General features: G+C 46.6%; 1 protein-coding gene across 3 annotated transcripts; it reads left to right on the top strand.

The window, feature by feature from the left end:
• The first annotated feature begins 1,167 nt into the window (after window positions 1–1,167).
• Window positions 1,168–17,128, top strand: LOC309391566 (protein FAM200B-like). Of its 3 annotated transcripts, none has more exons than XM_081952171.1 (7): window positions 1,175–1,937; window positions 3,058–3,441; window positions 5,190–5,310; window positions 5,441–5,508; window positions 9,817–9,943; window positions 13,626–14,416; window positions 15,081–17,128. In XM_081952171.1, the coding sequence occupies exons 1-7, from the start codon at window positions 1,227–1,229 to the stop codon at window positions 17,031–17,033; spliced, it is 4,155 nt and encodes a 1,384-aa protein (XP_081808297.1). In that variant the 5' UTR covers window positions 1,175–1,226; the 3' UTR covers window positions 17,034–17,128. The 3 variants fall into 3 exon arrangements, with proteins under 3 accessions (XP_081808299.1, XP_081808297.1, XP_081808298.1); XM_081952172.1 differs by lacking the exon at window positions 1,175–1,937 and adding an exon at window positions 1,973–1,994; XM_081952173.1 differs by lacking the exon at window positions 9,817–9,943 and having other exon boundaries at window positions 1,168–1,937; window positions 15,081–15,248.
• Window positions 17,129–17,229: the final 101 nt, after the last annotated feature.

Genomic DNA, 17,229 nt, shown 5'->3' with positions numbered 1-17,229 from the left:
AGGTTGAGAGCCACTGCTCTAGGGGGTTTTCAGATGAAATCTCAAGGAGAGATTCAACCTAGAAATAAGATGAATTTTTTTTTGACAGTGAGAACAATCAAGCCATAGAATAGAAGTTGCCTTTGGAACTTGTGGGAGCTTTATCACTGGAAGCTTTCAAGAAGAGACTGGACTGCCATCTGTCAGAAATGGTGTAGGGCAGTGATGGCCAACCTATGAGACCTTTGTCACCCTTTTTAAAAGCCATTTTTCTCCCTCCCCAGGCTCCAGAGGCTTTATAGGAGCCTGGGGAGGGCGAAAAGAGCCCCCCCCGCCCCCCAGAGGCCCTCATGAGCTTCCCTGAAGCCTCCAGAGCGCAAAATACCAGCCCTACGGGCAAATCGGAAATTCAGGAACGGACTTCCTGTTTGCTCGGAGGGTCATTTTGACTGCTTCGGAGGCTTCAGAGAAGCCTCCGGAGGGCTTCTGGGGGGGGGCGGGGTAGGCTGTTTTCACCTTCCCCATGCTCCTATAAAGCCTCTGGAGCCTGGGGAGGGCGAAAAAAGTATGCAAAAATGGGGGTGTCGCGCTTGTAGTGCGCGCATGTGCACGGGGGGGGGGGGTGTCGCACATTGTATTATGTGTGCGGCACGCCTGCACACGACCCCCTTGCGCTCCCCCCACTTATGGCACGCGAGCCAAAAAAGGTTTGCCATCGCTGGTGTAGGGCCTCCTGCTTGGGCAGGGTTGGGGGGCTGGTTTGGACGAGATGCCCTACAAAGTCCCTTCCAATGCCTGGATACCTGATTCTGTTGTTACATCCTCAAACCTCATAACTTTAACCTTAAACTGTCTACTGTTGAGCTCACCCCATTCCTTAAAAGTCAGTAGGGGTGTGCATAAGTGCACCAGTGTGCCTAACATCCCTGTCCTACTGTCCCCATTTACTTGTGCCCATTTCCTGTGTTCTTATTCATGTTTATTCTTGTTCCTGTTACCTTGTACATGAGTGACAAACAATCTCTCTCTCTCTCTCTCTCTCTCTCTTTCTCTCTCTCTCTCTCTCTCTCTTTCATCAAGCGGCGCCCGTGGGCCCTCGGTTGAAGGGGCGGAGCAGGGGATCCCGGCTCACAGAAAGACGGAAAGAGGCGGGGTTGACGAAGCTCCGCCTTTGGGGAGGCGGGGCGGGGTTCCCGCCTGCTGCTACCACTGAACGGCTGGCAGTAAGAGGCAGGAGGAGGGTCGCGATGGCGGCGCTGGGCTTCTCCCGGGAGCAGGTGGCGCGCGGTCTGGCCGAAGCGGAAGCGCTGCTGGCGGCGCACGTGCCGGAGCCGATCCGGCCCGGGCGGGGCTGGGCGGTGAACCTGGGCGAGCCGCCGGACCTGGAGCGCTTCTGCGCGGAGCTCAGCCAAGCCCGGCGAGGCAGGGCGGCTCTGCTAGCCGGGAACGCGCCTCTCTCCAGGGACGAGCAGGAGCGGCTGCAGGGGTTGCTGGGGCTGGAGATGGCTCTCCTGCGCGCCATCCAAGCGCTGGGTCCGGCAGCGGCGCTGCGGGCGGCGCTGCTGAAGGTGTCGGCGGGGCCGCTGGAGGGATCCAAGGGGTCACGTTTGCCCGGGGACGCCGCGGTCGTCCTGCAGCTCTCCCTGGAGGCGCTGCTGGAGAAGCGGCCGCGGGAAGCGCTCTGGGCGCTGGAGTGGATGCTGCGGGAGGAAGGGCGAGCCCGGCCGTGGCGGCGGGTGCAAGACCTGATCCGAGCCTTGAAGGAGGAAGGCTGGGCCGAGCGAGGGGACGAGCTGCCGCTGGAGGAGCTGCGGCCGCTGCTGGAGAAGGCGCTGCGCCTGGCGCGCAAGGAGCGGCGCCGGCCTGCTGCGGATCTGGAGGAAAATCTCTTGCTAAATATCTCCCTGGAGGAGGCAGAGCGTCGTCAGGAGCCGCTTGAGACGGGAAAGACTGTGCAGGTAGCCCTCGACTTACGACCAGCAAGGTTTCTTGTCGCTAAGCAAGACGTTTGTTGAGTGAGTTTTGGTTAAGCAAGACATTGGTTGAGAGTGAGTGAGTGGTCCCGTTTTACGACCTTGCTTGCCGCAGTTGGGAAGCCAAACACTGCACACATAGTCCTCGACTTACAACCACCATGGAGGCCAAGGTTTCTTGTCGCTAAGCAAGATGTTTGTTGAGTGAGTTTTGGCTAAGCAAGACATTTGTTGAGAGTGAGTGAGTGGTCCCGTTTTACGACCTTGCTTGCCGCAGTTGGGAAGCCAAACACTGCACAGGTAGTCCTCGACTTACAACCACCATGGAGGCCAAGGTTTCTGTCATTAAGGGAGACGTTTGCTGAGTGTGTTTTGGTTAAGCGAGATGTTTGTTGAGTGAGCTTTGTCCCATTTTACGACCTTTCTTGCCGCAGTTGGGAAACAAATGACTGTAAAGGTAGCCCTCAACTTAACAACCACCATGGAGGCTAAGGTTTCCATCGTTGAGACATTTGTTGAGTGAGTTTTGGTTATACAAGATGTTCGTTGAGTGAGTTTTATCCCATTTTACTGACCTTTGTGAAGCGAATCACTGTACAGTTAGTCCTCAACTTATGACCACAATTGAGCCCAATATTTCTGTCGTTAAGTGAGTCATTCCTGAAACGGGGGGGGGGGTTGCTCCATGTTACGACATTGCTTGCCACTGCAAGTTGACAAGTTGGGAATAAGTGAAATTCATTCCAACCCATTGACTTTGCTTGTTGGGGTTGCAAAAGGTGATCACATGACCCAGGGATGCTGCAATGGTCGTAAGTATGAACCGGTTGCCAAGCATCTGAATTTTGATCACATTGTTGAGGAGAGGCTGCAAAGTGCCACCGTAACTTTGAATAGTCGCTAAGTCAGGGGTGTCCAAACTTGGGAACTTTAAGACTTGTGGACTTCAACTCCCAGAATTCCCCAGCCAGCTGGCTGGGGAATTCTGGGAGTTGAAGTCCACAAGTCTTAAAGGTCCCAAGTTTGGACACCCCTGCACTAAGTGAACTGTTGTAAGTCAAGGACTACCTGTATCCACCGACTAATGCTTTTCCTTCCTCCAAAGGAACTGCGTGGGTTGCCGGCAGAGAGGGACCTCCCCTTTATGAGTGATGCTCCATGGAGGAACGTGAAGGAACTTCAGGATGCCTTGCGGGAAACGACCAGGAGGAAGATGGGTGTTCAGTCATCCAGCTGGTGGGACCAGGGACCCCGGAAGATGTGCAGCCATCTCCACCAACTTTGCCGCCAGTGGCTTCAACCCGAAAAGAACACAAAGGGACAGATGTTGGACCTGGTGATCCTGGAGCAGTTCCTGGCTCTTCTGCCCCCAGAGATGGAGAGCTGGGTGCGGGAGTGTGGAGCAGAGACCAGCTCCCAGGCGGTGGCCTTGGCCGAAGGATTTCTCCTGAGCCAGGCAGAAGAGCAGAAGAAGCAGGGGGAGATGCAGGTGAGAAACCATCACCTGGCAAGTCAGAAAGGGACCTCAAGGATTAATCCTGGGTTGGAATGTTTACAGGCTCCTTAACAGGTTTGTGAAGATACTTAGGAGATGTTGAACTCTTGAGTCAATCAGAATAGAGCTGGAAGGGACCTTGGAGGCCTTCTAGTCTAGCTCCCTGCCCAAGCAGGAGACTCTATCCCAGCGATGGCGAATCTTTTTTGGCTCGCGTGCCATAAGTGGGAACACAGGGGGGGTTGTGTGCAGGCATGCCGCACCCATAATGCAATGCGCGACCCCCCCCCCAGTGTGCATGCGTGCACTACAGGCGCGACCCCCCCCATTTTTGCATGCTTTTTTCGCCCTCCCCAGGCTCCAGAGGCTTTATAGGAGCCTGGGGAGGGGGAAAACAGCCTCCCCCACCCCCCCCAGAAGCCCTCCAGAGGCTTCAGGGACCTTCAGGAAGCTTCCCTGAAGCCTCCGAAGCAGTCAAAACAACCCTCCAAGCAAACCGGAAGTCACTTCCGGTTTGCTCGGAGGGTCGTTTTAAGCGCTCGGAAGGCTTCAGGGACCTTCAGGACATTTCTCTGAAGCCTCGAGAGCAATCAAAACGACCCTCCGAACAAACAGGAAGTCCTGAACTTCTGGTTTGCCTTTAGGGCCGTTTTTTTGCGGAGGTTTCAGGGAAGCTCATGAGGGCCTCCAGGGGGGGCGGGGGAGGCTCTTTTTGCCCTCCCCAGGCGCCTATAAAGCATCTGGAGCCTGGGGAGGGCGAAAAATAGCTTTTAAAAAGGGGGAATTCAGCTAGCCAGCGCGCACATGCGTGCTGGCCAGCTGACAGGGCAGCGCCTCACGTGCCCTGACAAATGGCTCCGCGTGCCATCTGTGGCACACGTGTCATAAGTTTGCCATCGCTGCTCTATCCCATTTCAGACCAGTAACTGTCCAGTCTCTTCTTAAAAACCTCCAGTGATGAAGCACCTAGAACTTCTGAAGAAAAGCTGCTCAACGGGTTGATTGTCCTCGGTGTTAGGAAGTTTCTCCTTAGTTTCAGGTTGCTTCTCTCCTTGATTAGTTTCCATCCATTGTTTCTTGTCCTGCCTTCAGGTGTTTTGGTAAATACGTTGACCCCCTCCTCGTTGTGGCAACCTCTCAAATGCTGCTATTATGTCCCCCATTTTGTCCTTTTGCCTCTAGACTAGCCAAACCCAAATCCTGCAGCCTTCAGGCCTTTAATCATTTTATTTGCACTCTGCATTTTTTCCAAAGGCTCAACATTTTTTTGGGTAATGTGACCTAAACTGAAGTCATCTCCGTGGTCATGTGGCCAGCATGACTAAACATTGAAGGCGCATGTAACGCTGTTATATTCCCACCAAAGGTGGTTCCTGTTTGTCTACTTGCATTTTTACATGCTTTCAAACTGCTAGGTTGGCAGAAGCTGGGACAAGTAACGGGAGCTCACTCCTACACGGCACTAAGGATTCGAACCACCAAACTGCCAACTTTTCTGATCGACAAACTCAGCGTCTTAGCCACGGAGCCGCCGCATATAAAGTCACTTTATAAAGTGGCACTAATACGTCACGCGATTTTGATTCTATGCCTCTGTTTATACAACCGAGGATTGTATTAGGTTGTTTTGGCTGCTGCCACACACCGCTGGCTCATATTTTTGAGCTGGCAGTGAGAATATGCTTCTTATTCATAAATTCTCTTATTTGTATTTTTCTTTTTTCTTTTCCTGGTCTTATCAGTTGCAAACACTCAACCTGAAGTCTGAGAATCCGGAGGAAAGAAGGGGTTGGCCCGATCATTCCGGGGACCCGCTCTCCAGTGGGATCTTCCATGAAGATCCAAGTCGGGGCACCCTATCAGGTAAGAAGGTTCCTTGGAAAGAAGGGATTTTTTTCCCTGATTCTCTGGGCCCTGTTTTGTATAATACTAGCCCAAATCTTAATAACGATGTTTCTAAAAATTCTGCTTATGTCGTTTTTTTCCCCCACAGGGCATGGAAAATCTGCATTCATAGGTTCTTCCGTTTCTAATGCAGAGCCACTTGAACAACGAACTCAGGTAGGAGAGGAAATGTCACTTAAGATACAAGCTTCAGTTGGAGGTCTCGTTCAATGGACTACATATGATATTGGGCTCAGTGTCATCTAAATATTGAGGACACCCCAAAACATTTTTAAGAGCTGTCCCTGCACTCTTGTGAAGGGCAGGATTGATCCATTAGGATCAATTGGCTAAAATGTTATGGAAGGTCCCATCAGTGCATTCTGCTGCAAATGTCCAGATTAGAAGCTGTGATGTTGTTAGTTGCAAAGTCGTGTCTGACCCATTGCAACCCCATGGGCAATGTTCCTCCAGGCCTTCCTGTCTTCTACTGTCCCCCAGAGTCCATTTAAGCTCACGCCGACTGCTTAAGTGACTCCATCCAGCCACCTCATTCTCTGTTGTCCCCTTCTTCTTTTGCCCTCAATCCTTCCCAGCAGTCTAGGCTCTTCTCCAGTGAGTCCTTCCTTCTCATTTGGTGGCCAAAGTATTTAAGTTTCATCTTCAGGATCTGGCCTTCTAAAGAGCAGTCAGGGTTGATCTCCTCTAGGCCTGACCAGTTTGATGGCCTTGCAGTCCAAGGGACTCACAGGAGTCTTCTCCAGCACCAGAGTTCAAAGGCCTCCATTCTTTGGCGCTCAGCCTTTCTTACGGTCCACCTTTCACAGCCATCTATTGCAACTGGGAAAACCATAGCCTTGACTATAGGTATTTTTGTTGGCAGGATGATAGCTCTGTTTTTTTAATATGCTGTCTAGATTTGCCGTAGCTTTCCTCCCCAGGAGCAAGCGTCTTTTAATTCCTTGACAAGCTCTGATAGTCCTACCTGATTTGTTGAGGAAAGATGTCTATGGAGATTCTCAATCATCCAAGTCATGACTGTCCCAAAGGTGCATTTTCAAGAGGCAACTGGACTGTCTGTGGCAATAAATCAATGGCGTTTTCCTTGTTACCGTTGGTGGGATCTTTTTTCAGAGTCTCTTATGTAGCCGTGTCCTTCAGAAGATTGTTCACCTAGGTCGTAGGCCTTGTAGTCATCTATGTTCAGGATGACTGTGCATCTTCCTTTATCAGCATGGCAGGAGGGTGATGTTTGGGTCTCTTCCTTGAGATGTCACTACTCTCCTATCTTGAATGGTGAGATTGTAAACCGGTGTCTGGGCCCTGGCGAGGGCTGCATCTACCTTCCTCCTTAATTGTTCTGTTCTGGTTCTGCTAGTTTATTGTTCCTGATGGCTGACTTTGTGGCTGTGAGGAGATCTACAATTGGTACCTGTTCTGGTGTTACTAAAAAAATTGGTCCTTTTGCCAAAACATTATTTTCTGTTTGGGTTGGGTAAGCTCTCTGTCAGACAGTTGTAGAATAGCATAGCATAGCATAGAATTCTTTATTGGCCAAGTGTGATTGGACACACATTTGGTGCATATGCTCTCAGCGTACATAAGGAGAATGAAATACATTCATCAAGAATAAAAAGATACAACACTTAGTGATAGTCAAGGTTACCAAGAAGTCATCAAATCATATTAGTAAACAAATAAAACAATATACATTGAAAGATACAAGCAATATGGTTATAGTCGTAAGTGGGAAGAGAGAGATACTAGGAAGAGAAGAATAATAGTAATACAGTCTTAGTAAATTATTGACAGGGTTGTGGGAATTAGTTGTTAAGCAGAGTGATGGCGTTTGGGGAAAAAACGTCCTTGTGTCTACTTGTTCTGGTGTGCAGTGCCCTATAGCATCATTTTGAAGGTAGAAGTTGAAACAATTCATGTCCAGGATGTGAGGGATCTGCGTATATTTTCACAGCCCTCTTTTTGACTCGTGCAGTACACAGGTCCTCCATGGAAGGCAGATTGGTAGCAATTGTTTTTTTCTGCAGTTCTAATTATCTCACCCATCTGTCAGCTTTCTGAGACATGTCCCTGACCATCTGGGTTGGTTTTTCTGTTTTGTGTGCTTTTTCCCTGTCTAAGCTGTAGGGTAGAAAAATTGCCTTTTTTGTCGTTCTTTGTTCTTATTGTGTTGTGTTAGTTGTGCCTTCTTTATAAATTCTGTGACCAGAAAGTCTAGGTTGCCTCTTGAAAAAGTACCTTTGGGACGTTGAGGAAAGATATTTCATTTGCCTTCACAGAAGGACACTGAAATTCTTGCATTAGAGATGTCCTCAAGTTAAGACTGTAATAGAGTCTGCCGATTATGGTTAGAAGTCATAACAATTGTACAACAAGTCGGAGATGTAACCACCCAGATGGTGTAATGTTTGCTTGTTAAGCAAATGCACAATTTGAATATGGTGGTCTTAAGGGCCGACCCATTGTTTGCTATCGGTGGCTTTTGCCAAGAAACAGCAATACAGGTAATCCTCAGCTTAAAAACACAATTGAGCCCCAAATTTATGTTGTTAAGTGAGATATTTGTTGTGAGTTTTGCTTCATTTTGTTGTGGCCCGCCAGTGGAGCTAGCAGATAACTCGGACAGTGAGGAGGTTGGGAAGGAACATGGGCCTCTGGGGAACATGGGAGTCTGTGGAAAACTGTGACGAGGGCTCTGCGTCGGAGGCAGAGATGGGGCCAGGGCCATCTGACAGTTATCAGCTGCCTTTGGAGTCAGACATCAGTGAGACAGACAAACAGCTGGAACCTGTTCCCAGTGTGTGGATGTGCAGAGGTGCCAGACGAAGGGAACAGCTAAGGAACAAGGGTAGACTTGGGAGTAAAGCCACAGGTAGACGGTGAATGGCCCCTCCCATAGGGAATAAAAAAGGAGTGAAAGGGGAGTGGAGTTTGCAGGAGACAATTAGTTCATTTCTGCATTCTTGCCAAGTATTGCGACATCTGAAAGATATCGGCCTGGCCACTCTCCAAGCCTGATAAAGGTCGATAATTGTGAACTATCTTGAAAGACTGTGGGCTGGGACTTTGCCAGAGAGGAGTTTACTGTAAATTAAATAAAAGGGGTTTATCAGGATGATTCAGCTTTGTGCTGCTGGGGAAGCCTAGGTCAGAATACATTTTATCCACTTCTTCTGCCACATTTGTTAAATGAATCGTTGCAGTTATTAAATTAGTAAGACGGTTGCTAAGTGAATTTGGTTTCTCCATTGACTTAGAAGGTCACAACTGGTGATCACATGACCCCGGGACACTGCAATCCTCATAAATGTAAGTCAGTTGTCAAACATCTGGGTGTAAATCACATGACCATACATATGCTGTACTGGTGAAAAAATGACCATAAGTCACTTTTTTCAGTGTTGTAACTTCGAATGGTCACTAAGTGAACTGTTGTAAGTCGAGGACTACGGGTAAGTGCCAGTTTTCAATAAAACGAAACCATGGTCATGTTACTCTGGGATATCACAAATGGCCCTAAAAGCAGCCATGTTGCCGAGGTCCTAAAGTGCAGTAATATGAGGGGAGTCACCACTGGTTCAGATGTGGGTTGTAAGTCCCCCCCTTCCTTCCTTCCTTCCTTCCTTCCTTCCTTCCTTCCTTCCTTCCTTCCTTCCTTCCTTCCTTCCATCCATCCATCCATCCATCCATCCATCCATCCATTCATTCATGTTTTATTTATATTACTTTCCATTTCCACCAAACTATGAGATTTGGGTACAGTTATTTAAACAGTCATAATCCACATATTTGTTATTATATTCGTTACAATATAAAGCCAATAAAACAAACAAACAAATAATAAATACTATAATACATAACATCTTCATCATCAAATTCTCTCCACATTAACATTTCCTCTTTTTTATATCTCCTCCATTTAACTTCTGTTTCTATTAACCATTGATAAAATACATCCCACGTCAGAAAATATTCTGTTTCTTCTTCAACCTTAATAACGAGCGTTAATCTGTCCATTTCTGTGCATTCTAATATTTTCTTAATTACACTCTCATCTGACGGTATCTCATCATTTTTCCCTTATTGCACAAATACAATTCTAGCTGCAGTTAATACATGTAAAACCAGATATATAGTCTTTTTATCATATTTTTCCGGTGTATAACCAAGAAAAACATCCCTTTTAAGTCAAGGCCTGCCCGTAAATACCTCCAGATCTGGATGATTGCGAACTGAAGCCTAATTGAAACAGATCTAAAGAATCCACTTCCTCAGATAATTTGCTTCTTCTACCAATGTTACATCAGTCTCTGAGCTCCGACAGGTTTTTTTCACATCAGATTTTTAACCCCGCAGAAGATTCCTGTTTAACCCACTGCAAATCTTTGCTTTGAGATTCTTGAACCAAAAGGAGAGAATTTGCAAATGCAGCTGGTTTGCTCATAGGGGTATGATTTTTTTTTCCAGGTTCTTGTCTCTCTAGAGGAGGTGGCTGTGTGTTTCTCTGAGGAGGAATGGTCTCGGTTAAATCCTGCTCAGAAAGCCCTGTACAGAGACGTCATGTTGGAAAACTCCAGAAATGTGGCCTTTTTGGGTAAGGCCCCCTTGCCCTGTCTTTTGATGCTTGGAAGAAATATTTTACGGATAGATAGAGCCAGTCATTTTTCTCCTTTCAGTTAACAAGCAACCTCACCTGGCTAGGTAAAGGAAGGAATCAGTCAATTTAACGTTGATTTAATGGCACTCCCTGTTTTGACTTTAAACTTCCGGTAGACTTTGATGACAATTGAGCCTAAAACTTCCATTCCTAAGCAAGACAATTAATTTTGCCTCATTTTACGACCTTTCTAGCCACCGTTACTAAGTGAATCCCTGCAGTTTTTAAGTTAGTAACATGGTTGTTAAGTGAATCCGGCTTCCCCATTGACTTTTCTTGTCAGAAAGTCACAAAAGGGGATCCTGTGATCCCCAGACACTGCAACCATCCCAGTTGCCAAGCGTCTGAATTATGATCATGTGATCACAGGGATGCTATAATAGTTGTGTGAAAAACAGTCAAAATTCAGCATCGAGGATGCAGCTGTAGAGGTGGTCGACAGTATTGAATATCCGGGGGGGGGGGGATAACTAACAATCTGAGTTGGTCTCTCCAGACCAACTTAGTGAAGCATGCAAACCAGCATTTGCATTTCCTGTGTCAGATAAGGAGAGTGCATCGTTCTCCTTCTGTACTGTCCACTTTTTACCGAGGCACGATTGAGAGCATTTTAACAAAGTGCATCATTGTTTGGTTTGGTGGCAGCAGTGCCTCAGACAGAAAGTCCATACAGAGAGTGGTGAGTACAGTGGAGAAGATTATAGGAAGCTTGCTTCCCGTTACTCAGGATACTGCTTATAAGTGCTTTGTGCATAGCATCCTTAGAGACCTCACACATCCACTTTATGGTCTGTTTCTGTTCCTCCCCTCCGGGAGGAGGGTTCAAAGTATTTTTAGCAGGACTACCACATTCTATAACAGCTTTGATCCCTTTGCCATCCCGCCTGGTAAACTCACAATATTCATTTTTCTCGCCATAAATATCTACCGTATTTTTTGCACTATAAGATGCATCGGGCCATAAGACGCACCTAGGTTTAGAAGAGGAAAACAAGAAAAAAAAAGTTTTTCGCCTCTGCACGTTCCATTTTCGGTCTCCCTTGCCCCCAGAAGCACTGCAGACCAAATAGGCCTGATTTTGTCCTCCCAAACCTTCCATGTGTCCTGTTTTCAGCCTCCCTGGCCCCCAGAAGCACTCTGCAGGCCACAACCAGGCTCGTCTTTGGCCTCCGGAGGCTTCTTCAGGTCCTGTTTTTGTCCTCCCTGGCATCCAGAAACACTCTGCAGGCCAAAAACAGGCCCATATTCACTCTATAAGATGCACAGGCATTTCCACCCACATTGGGGGGGGGGGGGAGTGCATCTTATAGTCTGAAAAATATAGTATACATCAGAACTAGACTGCTGTTTCTCTGTGTAATATTACATATGTGGGTATATACATCATTTTGAATTTATTTATTTGGTTATTTGGTTATTTTGTCATGTTTATGTAGTATAATATTGAAGGTGGTGACCCTTTTAAGAGCTGTATGCAACGAAATTTCATTTTTAATGTATGCCAGAATGTACATTCAAAGTGACAATAAAGTTATTCTATTCTATCCTGTCCTGTCCTATCCTATCCAAACCTATCCTATTCTATCCTACTCTACTCATCACTTTTTAATGCTGTTGTAACTTCAAATGGTCACTAAACAAATGGTTGTAAGTTGAGGACTACCTATATCAGTGATGGCGAACCTATGGCATGCGTGCCACAGATTGCATGCAGAGCCATTTCTCAGGGCACACGAGGCGAGTTCACCCTTTTTAAAAGCCATTTTTTGCCGTCCCCAGGCTCCAGAGGCTTTATAGGAGCCTGGGGAGGGCGAAAAGAGGCTTCCCCCCCCTCCCCGGAGGCCCTCCAGAGGCTTCATAAGCTTCCCTGAAGCCTCCGGAGCGCAAAAAACCAGCCCTATGGGCAAACTGGAAGTTCGGGAACGAACTTCCGGTTTGGTCGGAGGTTCGTTTTGACTGCTCCGGAAGCTTCAGGGAAGCGTCCTGAAGCTCCCTGAAGCCTTCGGAGCGCTCAAAACGAACATCTGAGCAAACAGGAAGTCACTTCTGGTTTGCTTGGAGGGTTGTTTTGACTGCTCCGGAGGCTTCAGGGAAGCCTCCTGAAGGTCCCTGAAGGCTCCGGAGGGCTTCCGGGGGGGCGGGGGAGTCTGTTTTCACCCTCCCCAGGCTCCTATAAAGCCTCTGGAGCCTGGGGAGGGCGAAAAAAGCATGCAAAAAAATGGGGGGTCGCGCCTGTAGTGTGTGCATGCGCACTGGGCGGGTTGCAAATTGCATTATGGGTGCAGCACACCCGCACGACCCCCCTGAGCTCCTATATCGCTGACCTATATATTCCTTTTTCCTGGTTAATAGGCGTTTCAAGTCACCCAACAAATTAGACCATTTAGCACATCTCCTTGCTCTCATTCTCCCCCTTTTCCACCTCTACAGTAACTACTACAAGCTTCTTCCCCAATTCCTTATTTCCTTAAATGGAAGTCCCTCTTCCATTTAAGTAATAAATAAATTAAGCACATTTATTGAGTACAACAGAGCAGATGTGGCCCTTTATTAAAAAAATTAGATTTTGTGACGGTTTAAGAAGCTCATAAAATAGACGTGGTCCATTTCCATACTGTGCAGTTTTACAGGTAATCCTCGACTTACGACAGTTCATTTAGTGACCATTTGAAGTTACAACGGCACTGAAAATTGTGATTTATGACCATTTTTCATACTTATGACTGTCCTAGCTTCCTCAGGGTGCTGTGATTTACATCCTCATGGTCCCGTGATTGACAACTCACGTTTATTTTTTTTGCATAGAAGTTTTTTTCTTTTTACTATAAGTAGAAAGAGCTACATTTTTAATATCCATATGAACAGTGTGTTGTCTGGTTACAATTACTTTGAGCAAACCTTCATCCTGTTTGTAATAATATTCTTCAGTAATAGTCCTGTAATAACAATGCTTTCTTGTCATAAAATTAATACATATTCATTATTAATACTAATCAAAGTGAATAACAACGTAATCAGCCCTCATAGTAAAACTAATCCTTCTCTTGTGGTTTTAAAGGTTCTAACTTCTGTTTCTATTGTTTAACCATAGATAAAACGAATCCCATATTTCAAAATATTCAGTGTCTTCCTTCTCCTTAATTTCAAGTGTTAACAGTTAATCTGTTCATTTCTGCTCATTCTAATATTTTTTTTTATTATCTTCTCTTCTGTAGGGATCTCCTCACCCTTTCAATATTGTGCAAATAGAATTCTGGCTGCTGTTAACACATGTAATATTAAATACATATTCCCTTTACCATATTTTTCTGGTATGATACTCAACAAGAATATTTCTGGTTTTAGATCTATATGTTCCTTTATCATTTTTTAATATCTGTATGTATTTTTGTCCACTATATTTTTGCCTTTGGGCACATCCACCACATATGGTAGAACGAGCCCGGAATCTGGTTACACTTCCAACATTTAGTGGACATATATTTGAGTATCTTGGCCAATCTAGCTGGTGGGAAGTGCCATCTATAAAACATTTTATATACGTTTTGCTTATAGTTTGTAGACATTATTAATTTATAGTTTCTATCCCACAATTTTTGCCATTTATCCAATTCTATAGAGCAGTGGCGGCGAACCTATGGCATGCGTGCCAGAGGTGGCACACAGAGCCCTCTCTGCGGGCACGCATCGCCGCGCCAAGTTGCTTTCTGGCCAAAAGCAGACTTCCCACTTACAAAATGGGAGGGAAAAAATGGACTACTTGACTGCCGTCACCGATCTCCCGGACCACGTGGCCCAGGCCCAGCTGCTCCCGGACCTCATCCGCTTTGCCGTTGCCGATCGCCCGGACCACATGGCCCAGGCCCAGCTGCTCCCGGACCATGGACACTGCTCCTGGACCATGGCTACTGCTCCTGGACCTCGCCCCCCTGCCTGCCATCGCCAATTGGGCCCAACTGCTCCTGCTATCGCCGATTGGGCCCAGCTGCTCCTGCTGTCACTGATCGGGCTCAGCTGCTCCCGGACCTCACCCACTTTGCTGTCGCCAATGTCCCGGACCACGTGGCCCAGGCCCAGTTGCTCCTGGATCTCGCCCGCTGCTCCCGGACCTCACCCACTGCTCCCAGACCTCGTCCACTGGTCTCAGACCTTGCCCGCTGCTCCCAGTCCTCATCCACTGCTCCCAGACCTCGTCCACTGTTCCAAGACCTTGCCCGCTGCTCCCAAACCTCGTCCACTGCTCCCAGACCTCGTCCACTGTTCCCAGACCTCGTCCGCTGCTTCCAGACCTCGTCCACTGCTCCCAGACCTCGACCGCTTCCCTGCCATCGTCCAGCTGCTCCTGCTGTCACCGATTCGGCCCAGCTGTTCCCGGACCTTGTCCGCTTGCCTGCCATCGCTGAAATTGCTGTGAGTACAGGGACTGTGTGACACACATCCCACATCTTACTTACTTGCCATCGCTGCTCGCCCAGACCACACTTGGGCTGGCAGAGGTGCATGGGAACTCTGGAGCTCCTCAAAGTCTTTGGGACAATCTGTTCAAGGCTTTGCTCCCCGGGTAGGGCTGTGTGAGAGCTGAGCCCAAAAGGCATCCGAGCCTCACCATCTCCCTGTTGCCAACTCGGCTCCGTGGCCCATGCATTTTTGCACAAGGCTTCCCCACTGCGACTTGCTCCAGCTGCTTCCCTGAGTGATTCTCCTGTGCCGAAAAAACTTCCCTTTCCCTCCTCTTCCCTGCACGTGCCACTGGCCCTGCCTTGTTGCTTACACCTCCATTTCATCTTATTTATGCAAATTCCCTAAGAAGTAGGTCCAATGCATGTACAGTGGAGGTGAATCGAAGGTAGGAAATGCCTTTTTCAGAGCAGGCCAAAAGCTAGTAGTCAGTGGAACATTGTCCCCTTGGGCTGGTGGCCAGCAAATCTAAATGGAACCCAAGCTGAGAATCATTGCCATAGATTGTTGATTCAGGGAATATCAATTTTGTTAGTGTTAACTGTTAGCTCTTTTTAGTATGGGGGAGATTTGTCCTGGATGCTTCATTTTTTTTTTAAATTTTATGTTTTTGTAGATTCCAAGTCTTGAACACCCAGAAATGAGTGCAGCAAAAAAAGCAAAAACAGGTAGTGGAAGATCATTCCGAGAGGCCTGGACAGAGTCATTTGGAATGATTGAACACAATGGGAAAGCGTTATGTACTCTGTGTAAAGAAAGTGTTGTGTGTCGCACATCAAGTGTCAAGCGGCACTTTAACACCAACCACAAAAGCATTGCCGAACTTGGTGCAGCTGAAAGAAAAGAGTTTATTGAAGGGAAATTGAGGAACTATCATTCACAGTCTCTTAGTTTTTCCGACTTTCTTTCTAAAAAAAATCATCTGACAGCTGCCAGTTTTCAAATTTCACTGTGCATAGCAAAACATGGTAAGACCCTCTCTGATGGAGATATTATCAAGACGGCCATGTTGTCTAAGTGTAACTCCCTTTTTCATGATTTCCCGAACAGGGATAAAATTGTTAGACGCATCTCTGAGGTGCCGCTTAGCAGGAATACTGTTAAAGATCGAGTCCAGCGCATGGCAAGTGATGTTAGTCAGCAGCTCACCGATGACTTACAAAAGGCAGCCTGTTACTCCATGTGCTTGGATGAAAGTACAGATGTCAATAATCACGCAAGGCTAGTAATAATTTTGCGTTATGCTGTTGGTGACATCATGAGAGAAGAGCTGGTGAAACTGGTGTCTTTGCCTGAAGGAACGCAAGGGATAGATATCTACAACGCTGTGGTGGAGGCTTTTTGGTCACAAGGCATAAGACCAGAAAAAGTGGTTTCAATTACTAGTGATGGGGCACCTTCTATGGTGGGGGCAACATCTGGTTTCATACAGTTGTTTGTTAAAGAAATGAAGCATAAGGTCATTCAGTTCCATTGTATTATACATCAGGAGGCTCTTTGTGACAGGGAAAGCAGCAAAAGGATTAACCATGTCCTCAAAGACGTCACAAAAATGGTGAATTACATCATGTCTCACGGTCTGAATTTTCCACAGTTTCAAGTACTCCTTGAGGAGGTTCAGGCACAGTATAATGGTTTGTTTATGCACCACAATATCCGGTGGCTGAGCAGAGGACGAGTCCTGGAGAGATTTGTAGCCTGCTTGGATGGAATTAGGCTGTTTATGAATGAAAAGGGGCGGGAATGTCCACAGCTCACTGATATGGCCTGGCTTACCAACCTCATGTTTTTTACAGATTTTACAGTACACTTCCATGTACTGAACGAGCAACTACAAGGTGTAGGGAAAACAGCAGAAAGGATGTTTTGCGATATCAAAACATTTGAAAGAAAACTGCAGGTTTTTGAGAGAGACCTTGAAAGTGGGCAGCTGAAATATTTTCCAAATCTAAAATTATATTTAGAAAATTCTACAACATTTGCAGACAATCCGACAAGCCATCGGGAAATCTGCAAGGAATTTTCTAGCATTGTAGCAGCTGCAAAGGTGGGTTTTAGTAACAGGTTTTTGCAGTTCCGTAAAATGGAGACCACCCTGTGTTTTCTTACTTCTCCAGATAAAGCCAAATTTGAAGAACTTGATCTTTCCTGCTTACACTGGCTAGATTTAGAAAATCTGGAAATGGAGCTATTGGAATTTCAAGAAAGCTCCATGTGGAAAAATAAATTCTGTGACCTGCGTGAAACGCTTGAGAAGATGGAAAGGATGACACAGGAGAGCATAGTTAGTTCTGACACTGTCAGTTCTGAAAATGAAATCCTTAAAGTGTGGAATTCTCTGCCAAATAATTTCAACTCAATGAAAACACTTGGGATTGCTTTCCTTACCCTGTTTGGGTCATCTTATGCTTGCGAGCAGCTGTTTTCGGCTTTGAATTATATCAAACCTGATGCCAGAAACAAACTAACAGATGACCTGGCTGCTGCATGTATGGCTCTCAAACTTACAAAGTATGAGCCAAGGTTAGAAAAATTATCAGCATGCATACAACAGCAAAAGTCACATTAATCAAAAGCATGCCAAATGCAAGCTTTTACCTTTCGATAAAAAAGTTGTTTGTATCATTGAAAGCTCTGTTATTGTGGGTTTTTTTTAAAGACAAAAGATATTAATCACGTATGAGTTGTTTTTTCTAAACCAAAACCTCAGTATTCAGGTTAAGTTGCCGGGTTGGCACTTTGCGATAAATAAGTAGGGTTTGAGT

Source organism: Natrix helvetica (genome assembly GCF_964273705.1).
Source record: "Natrix helvetica genome assembly, chromosome: 1".
Classification (NCBI taxonomy): Eukaryota; Metazoa; Chordata; class Lepidosauria; order Squamata; family Natricidae; genus Natrix; species Natrix helvetica.
The sequence above is the reverse complement of the archived record's forward strand: the minus strand, read 5'-3'. Positions and strand labels throughout refer to the sequence as shown.